The sequence below is a fragment of the Hydra viridissima genome, unplaced genomic scaffold (assembly GCF_058129835.1).
Source record: "Hydra viridissima isolate aposymbiotic clone 2 unplaced genomic scaffold, HvirCarnegie_v1 scaffold_12, whole genome shotgun sequence".
NCBI lineage: Eukaryota > Metazoa > Cnidaria > Hydrozoa > Anthoathecata > Hydridae > Hydra > Hydra viridissima.
This window is the reverse complement of record NW_028324311.1, coordinates 4,349,930-4,361,887: the sequence shown is the minus strand read 5'-3', so window position 1 is coordinate 4,361,887 and position 11,958 is coordinate 4,349,930. Positions and strand designations below refer to the sequence as shown.

Genomic DNA, 11,958 nt, shown 5'->3' with positions numbered 1-11,958 from the left:
TGAAAACTGCAGACTTCCAAATATTTATAATTTGCCGGAGTAAACAGTATTTTTCGGTATTTGAGTTTCAAAACTCGTCTTTCCCTTTGCATATAACATCCTCTCTTGCTCGAGAACATGAAAAGTTTTTTTTAATAGGTTTGAATTGTTTATCTCTAGCTGAAGTTAGCAACAAGTAATATCGAAGAACACTTTGATTCGATGGAAGTTGGTTTGTAGGTAAATAGCTTAAAGGCGAGTTAAGCAGATAAACAGACCTACAAGCGTTATAGCTAACTTCTTGTGTTTTTCTCTCTTTGATTTTCAATATTTTGTACGGATATGTAAATAGTATATAAATCAAAGTTTAGAGCAAGGTAATTAATAAATCAAAAACTGCCAAATGATTAAAATGTAAACCACACAATTTATGCTGCAATTAAACTTTTTTTTTAAATGATTGTAAATAACCACAAATGTTTTAGAAACATCTTAAGTTTTTGACTCATGTTTTCAAAACTTGCTGAATGATCTGAAGATAATAAAATAAAGTGAAGAAATAAAAAATGCTTGGAACGTAAAATTTTCAAATTTACATGTAGCTCTTCTTGATCACTTAGGAATCTGAAACTTTTTTTTGTAGAGTCTCTATTGTTTGATTGAACCGGAAAATGTACTGCGGTTTTTTTTTGTTTTATTTTACACATTTTGTGTCATCCTATTGCAGAGAGTTGTGTTTGTTCAGCAACAAACTGTTTACCGTTATCAGACAGAGTTTAGCTTGGTACGCCTTTTCTAGCAAAGAAACGTTTAAGACCATGAATAGACGATCTATATGATATATCGGAAATTAAACCCAAACAAATCGAATGTTACTAGTAAATGATAATTTCTATTTATAATTTTTAAATTAGTTTCGTTTTTATTTCGTTTTTGCTTTATAGCAAATTTTAGTTTTCGTTTCTATCTCGATTTTAAATATTAATTTCAGTTTCTATTTCGTTTTAGCTTCAAAAAAAGGTATCGTTTTTATTTTTTGTTGCACATATTCCAGCTTAATGTATAGTTAATTGGTGCATAAGAAACACCTTATTCAATTTTCAAAAATGCTTTCATACACAAAGATTTTGACATGCGGTTGCGTCTAAATGATTTAAGTTAATCAGTTAACGAAAAAATTCTCTCATCATACGCTTCGCTTGCTGGAACAGCTGTAGGAAATAACTTTCCATAAGGTGCCCTTCTATTCTTCCAGAAAGAAAATGAAGTTTTAGCATAAATGACTTTTATCTCGCAAACATATCTGTTAGTTTCTCCTTGTATATCTTTGAGTGTTGTGTTAGAAGTAGCAGAGCGGTCAACTTCGTGTTCTGTAATTCTGTTTCCTTGTTGGATAATTGTGGATATCGTTTCATCTGAGGTAAAACCATTTTCCTCAGCAAGCCCGCCAACACTGCTGCTGCTAATGCCAGTAATAAGATTGTCTGCAGAACCATTACTATCATCACGGTTTTTTCCGCGTACTGCTATGATGTTGACAATAAATAAATTGTTGCTTCTTTCAGAGCTGCTTGATTAGGTGTCAAGAAGATAACTATAATAACCACAATCAATACGTTATGCTTTACCAATAATAATTTTGTAAAATGCGCAATGCTTACAAATGTGTAATGCTAATAATAGACATAAAATACATAGATAATGAAAGTGCTTTATATAAAGTATAAAACTTATTAAGGTTTCCACATTACACCATTTACTAAATAACTAATTACTTATTACATGCCACTGATGGATGTGTAAATGATGCTGCAGCTGGAAATGGATTATACCCAGACACTCCAGAATATAGAATGTAATCGAAACACTTCTTAAAATCCTCAAGGAGTGATCATGAAACAGACTTGACCGAAAACTGTTGTATGTGAGCTTTCAAGTCCAAAAGAACAGGCGCAATAAGGGACAAAGGCCTGCTATCGATTTAAAAATTATTTGTCTGCTGGGAAAATGGTTCTAGCAATGAAAGTAATTGCAGTATTTTATCCCATTCAAAATTTCGAAGGCTATCGCGCCTATGAGAAGCCAATATCTTTTTAACGTCTTGGGCGCTCGATTATTAAAGTTTTTTCACACCCTCGAACTAATTCTTTAGTAATCAATGAACTTTTCTTGACAATATTCACCAATTTTCTTACATTTCTTAATATTGGAAAAATGGTTCTTGTACACTGGCTTATTTAATAATTTAATACTGTGTGCAAGACATGGCACATGTTTATCATGCATTTCAGCATATGACAAAAAATAATCTGCATTCCGTTCCTGTTTACTACTTTCATCATCACTATCTTCATTCTCTATTACACTGTCATCACAATATTCATCTGAGCTGTCTTTATTATAGATTTGTTCTTGTTCTTGAAGAATACTTCATTATTGATTTGTTGCAGTTTGTTCTTCACTTTGTTTTCTACCTTGTCCTACCTTATATATATATATATATATATATATATATATATATATATATATATATATATATATATATATATATATATATATATATATATATATATATATAAGACAAACAAAAGTGTTTAAAGAATATGGATTAAATATAACCATTAAAAGAAACTTAAAAATTAATAACTGATAAATTGATATCACTTTGAACATAAACGATTCTACTTACCAACCCAGCAAGCCAGGGAACCAAATAAACTAAATAAGGAATCAAATCACTCTTCAAATATTATTAAACAAATACCCATTCTGGTAGAACACGGATTTTCAAGACTATAACCCAGTGAGAAAATATTCGGCAAAGCGGTTACGAGTTACGAAGAAGCATTAAATAAAGCAGGTTATAGTTATAAAGTAAAATATGAAAATAATACTCCGAACAAAATTCTTAAGAAATACAATTTTAGGTGTGATATGAGATGATTCAACCCACCATTTAACAAAAGTGTGATCAAAAAAGTTGCCAAATTATTCCTTGATTTAGTAGGCAAGCATTTTACAACAAAGTATTTTTTAACAAGGTACTTAATAGAAACACTTTAAAAGTTAGTTACAGCTGTAATCCGAATTTAAAATCTATAATAGACTCGCATAGCCACAAAATAATCAACGAAATTACAGACCAAAATAAGAAATCCTACAATGGTATCAGCAGTTTACATTGTCCCCCGAACCAACTTTGCCTTACTGAAAACACATAATGCAAAGCTGTTATTTCTTCCGACTTTCCTAACTATTTTGATTAAGTATATATTGGCATAAGTGAACCACCTTTTAAGTTACGTTACGCAATTCAAAAATGAGTTGCTAATGCTGTAAGGTACAAAAACGACTCTTATCTATCTAAGGAAGTATGGCGTATAAAAGAAAACAATGGAAAACCATTTATTAAATGGAGTATCATCATGAAATGACAATCTTACCAACCAACCACAAGAAGCTCTATGCTTAAATGAAAAAACTGACATCGCCATCTATAGGGGCACAAATTTATTAAACAAAAAGCATAAAACTGGTGAGCAACTGTAGACATGGATAAATGCATGTTTGCGTCATTCGACGGTAAAGACTAATGTGAAGCTATTAATAGGAACAATCCATTTTAACGGCCTTTTCTTTTTCTTTATTGCTTTCTTTTGTATGAATGTAAATATATATATATATATATATATATATATATATATTCATACAAAAAACCTAAATACATAAATTTATATACTCATACATACTTACATATACTCTCATTTTTTCAATGGATAAATATGGAATATATATAATTACTATTAAATTGCATAGTAATCTAATTCTTTCAGATGTGAGCAACCACTTTTCGAAAGTATAAAAAAAATTGCAAACAGGGTCGGACTGGCTTGAAAAAACGGCCCGGGAAATTTTGCTCACGGCGGCCCACTTCATTGTATGTTGCATATGTTTCATATATATATATATATATATATATATATATATATATATATATATATATATATATATATATATATATATATATATATATATATATATATATATATATATTAGGGTGGTTTTTTTTTTGCAAACTGATGATGGGAAGTGGTCCCCCACACCTGCTTTGTAATCCCTTCAGAACCCCGTTTTCGTCTAAAATGACATATTTCTAAAATGTATTAAGATCAGTTAGTGTCAGTGTTACATGCATCAGTTTTACTTATTAGGGTTATAAAAATTATAAGAATGTATACAGCAATGACCTATTCCCAGACTCCACCCTAGAAATAATAGGTCCCGGACCTGTTTTTTAAGCCCTTTTGAGACCCGTTTTTGTCTAAAAAAATATGTTTCAGAAATCTATTAAAATCAGCTTGTGCCACTGTTGTATGCATCAGTTTTACTTATTAGGGTGATAACAATAAAACCAATTTATATAGCAGTGAGCTATTCCCACACCGCACCTTCAGGGTGCCAGGACCCGGACCTGTTTCTTAAGCCCTTTTGAGACCCGTTTTTTTCGAAAATGATAAATTTCTGAAATGTTTTAAAACAAACTATTGCCAGTGTTACGTGCACCAGTTTTACTTTTAGGGTGACGACAACTGTATGAATGTATATGGTGGGGGTAATTTGGGGCAAGGGGAAGGGGGTAAAGATACAAAAAGCTGTTATAAGTACTTAAAAAAGGTCCTTTTTTAACATTTCTTCAGTTTTTTTAATTGTGAGTACCAATGGCCCATATGCCTAGAATGGTTTCCCTCTACCAGCCATTTCTACCTCAGCCATAATTGAAGTTTATAAATTTAAAAATAACAAAAAATATTGTGAATGAAACTTTTAAAAGAATTAAAATTTTTCTTATGCGTTTAAGAAAACATATTATATATAACAAATTTGAAAATTATTTGGATGAAATAACATACATAATTTAATCAAACCTTGACATATAACTAAATTATAATATATATCAGAAAAGCAAGATTAAATTGTTGTTATTTGGAATGATTATGGCTTAACTGTTTCTTTGTAGCTTCAGTTGAAAAAAGTTTTCTATGATACTCAACTACTTGGTAGAGAAGCTAATGTTGATTGTCATTTTTTGTCAAAACTTCATTAAAGTCAGTGGCTAATATAACTGCCCGTTCTGCACAGTCATTAACCACTTTCATGGCACGAACTATCTTACAAGCAGACTTGTAGTCATCACGATTAGCGCGAGTTTTAGGAGACGATGTCAAGAATTCTTTTGGTAGATTGAGAGAGTCAAAAAGTTCATTGAGCATCGTGTAACAAAGTTAGCTATAGAAAGTTTAGAGAATGTATAAATCTTGTTTGGAGCAAGTCTTCTATTGTCACCTGGTATGATTCTTTTTGTAAGGCATTTACAATATCCATTTTCTCTTCAACAGAAATTTTATCACTGAATAATGGGAGAGCAGCTAGATCTTCACTTAAATACCATAACTGAAGTTTAGTTTTATTTTTGGCAACATTTGCAACTTTGCTGTCAACTTGACAATAGTTCTCAATTACTTTTAAAAGAAGGAGATCATTTATTGGTGCTTCTGTTGTGAGAGGTGCTGAAAACCAGAAACATGCATATATTGTGGTTATGAAGAGACATATTCTTCTTAAAATCCCAATTTCTTTCTCTGTGATTTTCAACTGATGACGAAAACCAAAAATTTTTAAACAGTATATACCTTTAGCCATCCATCTTGCACGATGGTAAGCCCCAGGAATGCAAATAGTTGTTGTATCATTATTTTCTCCCAAAAGGAGAAGAGCTAGTCTTCCGAATTCTTTATAATCATCACGTGGTTGCGTTTCTTTTAAGTATTTTTTCAAATTTTCCACCACATTGGATTTTCGAGATGCAAGCCACTCTTTTTCAAACTTTGTAAGGCATCCAGCTCCGCTTTTATCACTTTCAAGTGGTTCAAACTTTGATTTTTCTATTAGCTCCCACTGGGACTTCACTCTACCAAAAAGTTCAATGTTTGGTCCTTTTGAAACAAAAAACGCATCAAACACTGCATTTGCACAGATTTCAAGAATATGATGTCGACAGGCTAAAAAAAAACTCTTCGATTCATTGACTTCTGTATGACAGTTATTGCCCCATTATGATTTTGTGTATTACTTGCAGTTGTGTCAAAGCAAAGACCTGCAAGATGCTCCTCAACGCCAGGCCATTCATGAATGAACTCAACTAACTTTTGTCTCTATAGAGGGCCAGTACCAGAAGGTATCTCAGGGATCCCTAATAATTTCTCAATATCCAAGCCAGATGCAACAATTGGCAGACATTCACGTCTGGTTCTAACAACATTCGACAACATTTTACCATCAAAATGTGCAACTAGTGGAACCAAGGGTTGAAAATTTTTTCTTACTGCTATTGCAAGAGATTCACGGTATGTAGTTCGAGCTTCCATTAGAATGGAACGTGAAAATGTTAGTTTATTTACATCAATACCGATTGCAGCTAGGGCTGGTGTGACAAACATTATTGCTTGTCGTGGTGTTATTTTTGTTCGGTCTAATGCTGCATGAAAGAGTTGATTGTCAAGAATACAACGTTTGGATATTGTAATCGAGAGATGGCTAGTGCCCATAGTAGAATGTTTTGAATTATTTGGACGATTAAAAGCTTTTTGTGTTTGAATTGACATATCGCAGTCAGAATTTTCATCCAAAGAGTAATCTGAATTGTAATCCATTAATGTATCTGTAGATATAATCTTACTTTCTTTATGTTGTTCAAAGCGCCTTTTTTCTTCAAGCTTGCGTATTCTGTTTTTTACAACTGCTTTCTTATACATTAAGTCTTCCGATGTCATTAACATCTTTTTGACCTCTCTGGTCTATCAGAAATTGTTTATCTTCATTTATCTTGATGAGACAATCCCATTCACCATGGGCAATATCAAAAAGTGTATTCATCTTGGTAGTGAATTTTTCTTGATAGCTATGTTGAGTAGCTGATTTTCTACTTCTGTGCTTAGACACTTGGACATGTTGCTTGTGAATACTCTTTAGTTTAGCAACTACATGAGGCTTTGCTATAGTTGGAATATTAGCTTTAAACCAGAAAATCATAACTTCATCTGCAACTGTGTTACAGGATATTGAAAGAGTTGACTTTTTGATTATCATTTCATAAAAAACTCTACGTAGGGCAACACTACTTGTTGGCAACTGACTCGGCCCATCTATTGTTGAGATAATATGTCCAACTAGCCAAACATTTGTAGTTGAGCGTGTTGCTTTCTCTGAAGCAGCCATCTTCTTAAGTTATATTTTTACACTTTTTTTACTATAATAGAAAGAATATAATAGAAATTTAACACATATATATATATATATATATATATATATATATATATATATATATATATATATATATATATATATATATATATATATATATATATATATATAAGATACACTCCCCCCCCCCCCCCTATTTTCCCTACATTTTTCAATAATTAAATCAAAATATGCATTTAGGAGCGATTTTTGGTAAATAATGCTGAGGGGTAAATCTAAATTTGTTTGTAATTTCCAGTCTTCTGTGAACTATCTATGTTGTAACATTCTAATACTTTATATTATTTTTTTTTAGATCAATTTATAGCAGTATTTTGTATGAAATAAAAATAGAATTACAAGATTAAGATATTAGACAAATTTTGGTCAATTTAGGGTTCCGAAATAGGGTTTAGGGGACCACTTCCCATTTTCAGTTTGCAAAAAAATTTTAACCATATACTTTTTATATCAGACCTCACCAAATAAGAGGTTGTGCGATTTAAAATTAAAAAAAAATTTTTTTCCCTATAAAAAAAAACCACCTTGTATATATATATACAGTGGTGGCCGAAAGTCTTGGAACAAAACATTTAACGACCAAAAAAATTTATTTTTGATCTAAAGTATAAATTTTGAAGGTTTTAGGTATATTTTTAAAGATGTTGTTTAAAAAAATACTTAGAACTTATTTATTTTTTTATTTATTTTACTTAAAATATTTACTGTAACATAAAATATGTTGTTCCAAGACTTTTGGCCACCACTGTATATATATATATATATATATATATATATATATATATATATATATATATATATATATATATATATATATATATACATATATATATATATATATATATATATATATATATATATATATATATATATATATATATATATATATATATATATATATATAAGGCGTGAAGGCTCTTGGCCTCTCTCTCTATATATGTATATAAATATATATATATATATATATATATATATATATATATATATATATATATATATATATATATATATATATATATATATATATATATATATAATATATATATATATATATATATATATATATATATATATATATATATGGGCAATTCCACGCAAGTGACGGTAGTAACATTTGACGCTTTTTTAGCCATTAAAAATTAACCAAGAATGGTATTTACATGAAAATTTCCAGAAATGTTAAATACTATTATATAATTTAGTATGCAAAAGTTAAACCATTCAAGTGTTCAACTTATTTGAAAAATCAACTTAACGTAGCGTGACGGTCGTAACGCTTTCTTTTTGACAAATCTAAACAAATAAACTTTGTCAATCTTTTTGCAGCCATCTACACAGTGAAAAAAAAAATCCTTTGCTGTGTTCTTTAACTACAGATTGAACTTACTATATGGTGAGTTTCATAGCTTTTGCTTGAAGTTTTCTGAAAATTTTGTTAAGTTTTATGTCGTGACGGTCGTAACTGTGACGGTCGTAACGAAAAATCCAAAAATGAAAAACAACAAATAACACAATGAATGACATAATAAAAGATGAATGATTATAAAAACCAATTAAATTATGTTAAAAAATATGAATTTTATAACATTATAAAGGTTATCCATGATGGTTCTTCAATACTGGGATCGTTTTATTTGGAGTAGGCAACAAATGCTTAATGCTATTTATGCTTCTTGTTTTTTTTTGTTTTATTAACTCTATTTAATACAACTCAATACCTAGGAGTATGTACTTTCATACGCCTGGCAAATGTTTTGCGGAGCCAGGAATCCAATATAGGAAAAAAATATCTTAGATAAGTAAATTTTTTTTACTTATACATAAATTTTAAAATTGTTCCGCAACCCCATTACAAAATATTGGAGAATTTTGAAACCAAAAACTTTCCATTTTTTACTTGCCAGAAATGCATTTTGGTAATATTTTTAACGGCTTTTGCTTCTTCTATCTTATCAGCTATTAAGGCCCACCTTAGATTAATATCATCTGTGTTGATAAGTCTAACATATGTTTTGCACCCATTTGATGCTAAGAGAAAGTCTTTAGCGTTTAAGACGACCACTTCACGAGATTTTACGCTGTTCCAAACAAATCGCTTTAATGACCCTCCTACTCCATCAACTGCTCCTTTACCGTGAGAGGTAGCAAAGAAGTTCCATTCTATTCTTTGAAAATGATATTTCACAGAGCAATGTTGTATGAATTTGGCCATGTATCTATTTTTGAATTGAGTGCATGGACCATCACTCCATAATACAACTTTTTTTATATAATCAATGCAATAGAGGTCAAATATTTCACTTAAATATGTAGTAGTGGCGCGTTTTGATTTATCATTATCGTCGGATATTATTACAACTGATTTTGGCTCTAATTGGTAACGATAGATTACAACTGTAAACAAGGTAATAGTTGACTGTGACCAATAAGCAGCTTGAACAGCATCTTGATAACCACATGTATAGTTTTGTGAATAATCAAAGTGTATCAAAATTTGGTCCGGTTCGAGATTTTCTTTTTGACTGCGGTATTGCTCAGACTGGTGCTTTTTAGTGAGATGATGCTCAGTAAACTCTAGTAAATAGTCGCGGAAATGCTTAAAAATACCTTTTATGTTTTTTTTATGTTGACTGAGTACACAGCGATGATCTTCTTTAATCCACCAATTATAGGTGATTAAGGTATCCATGTCTCCGTTTTCGGGCAAAGAAACTTTCAATAATTTACTATCACAACACAATGAACATTTCATTATCCAACATTGGTACGTTGGGGGCTTGCACAATACATAATTTTCGAACCATTTATTGCAATACAATGGAAAAGGTATTTTACTTGCCAAAGCAGCACACAAATAAGTAAAATTACTGTGATAAACACAACCACATGTTTCAAGTGGTGTATTTTTGCACGTAAGAATGTATGGAGGCCTTAATTCACAAAACTTACTGAACTTAATTGTTTTGCCAGCACTCTCCTCACAATACAGTTGATGCAGCTCCTTTAAATTCATAACTAAATAGCGCTTTTGAACTTTTTCTCCGTCGATTTTCATACAATCTTTTCTTCCAGGAGACATAACTGATATATCTTCTCTTTCATAAAATACTTTTACTTTTTCAATTTCTTCTGATGTGAAGTGAACTCGATGTATTTCTTTAGCAGTGCATAGGCCATATTCAGCACCCAACTGCTCTACAATAGTTCGTCTCTTACATGGAGACTTTGGAAGAGCCTGTTTTGTCCTAAAAATGTTATTTGATATAAAAGAACCCAAATTATGTGTAAGCAATTGTATTAAAAAAGTTATGTTAGTATAATAAATACTTGTTTAATGCCTTTCTCATTGACGATTTGCAGTTATAAGAGTTGTCTTGCGTGGAATTTAGACTGACTTTAGTATTGAATTCAAGTCTTTTTTTCATTCTTAGCCTTTGGTTGCGAACCTTCGCTTGATTTTTTTGTTTGTTTTCTTTTCTTGGTGTCAATAACTGCCGCCTTAGATAACTTCTCTTTCTTTCTTTTTCTAACAAAGCTTTTCTGTTTCTTGCTCTATAAGCTTTCGATCTTTCAGCATCTGACTTTGGCATTTTAAATGTTATTAAATATAACGCCTGCTGTTTGTGATTTATGCTCCGTTATGTATTTTTTAAAAACCCGCGAAATGTTGTAAATAAAAATTTACAACGTTTCGCAATTTTTTGAAATTAGTTATTCATAGTTTCAAAAAAAATTTTAACAAGTTTAGTAATAAAATGAATAAACAAACTGCAAATTAAACAATAAACAAAATTGATTAATATTATAACTTGGTTTAAATGATATATATCGTTTGAAATGAATTAAATCGTTCGCGCTTAAACTTTTTTTTTTAAGTCAAGAAGCCGTGATGGAAAAACAAACATTTCGTGATGGTCGTAACGTACTTAGTAACATGTTGAAATGGTGATCTAAAGCACTTTAATGTTTTTTTTTTTGAAACGATGATAAAATATGTACGAGTATCTTTACTTTTACCATGATTGTAGTTTTAAAAAGTTTGATACGAAGCATAGAAAAAACTTTTCGACTTTTTTTTGTGACGGTCGTAACGTCTTGTTTTCATTAGTATGCTCTTCTTATAGACCTAGTTAGAGTTCGTTTTTATAAAAAATATTATGCATAATGTTTAATTTTGCCTTTTAGTCAAACTTAGAAGTAAAAATTATTTTAAAAAACAGCACTGAAACCTTTTTCAACGCTTCACAACATGACTATATATAAACGTCAAAAAGTGCTCATATAACCCTTATAACTTTAAAAGTATGTTATAGTATGATAAAATGATTTTTTTAATAAATTTTTTTCTTAAAAGTATTCTTAAATAGTTGGAAAATAAATTTAACAAAGTTATTATATGTCACCGTGAAATTTTTTTTTTTTTTTTTTCCTCTTTTACGTGGAATTACCCATATATATATATATATATATATATATATATATATATATATATATATATATATATATATATATATATATATATATATATATATATATATATATATATATATTTATATATATATAGAGAGAGAGAGAGGCCAAGAGCCTTCACGCCCCCCATGACAGCGACTATGATTAATGCCCTTATTTTTCTAAATTTACCTATATTATATTTGTAAA

The 11,958-nt window shown here is 30.1% G+C and overlaps 1 protein-coding gene across 1 annotated transcript; it reads right to left on the bottom strand.

Moving 5' to 3' along the window:
* Positions 1 to 8,903: 8,903 nt before the first annotated feature.
* Positions 8,904 to 11,667, bottom strand: LOC149880871 (uncharacterized). Its single transcript, XM_090069471.1, has one exon. It carries the CDS (start codon positions 10,376 to 10,378, stop codon positions 9,149 to 9,151), a length of 1,230 nt encoding a protein of 409 aa, XP_089925597.1. The 5' UTR covers positions 10,379 to 11,667; the 3' UTR covers positions 8,904 to 9,148.
* Between the last annotated feature and the right edge of the window lie 291 nt (positions 11,668 to 11,958).

Coding starts and splice junctions, on each gene's coding strand:
- LOC149880871 (XM_090069471.1), bottom strand. CDS start 10,378: ATGTCTCCTGGAAGAAAAGATTGTATGAAAATCGACGGAGAAAAAGTT.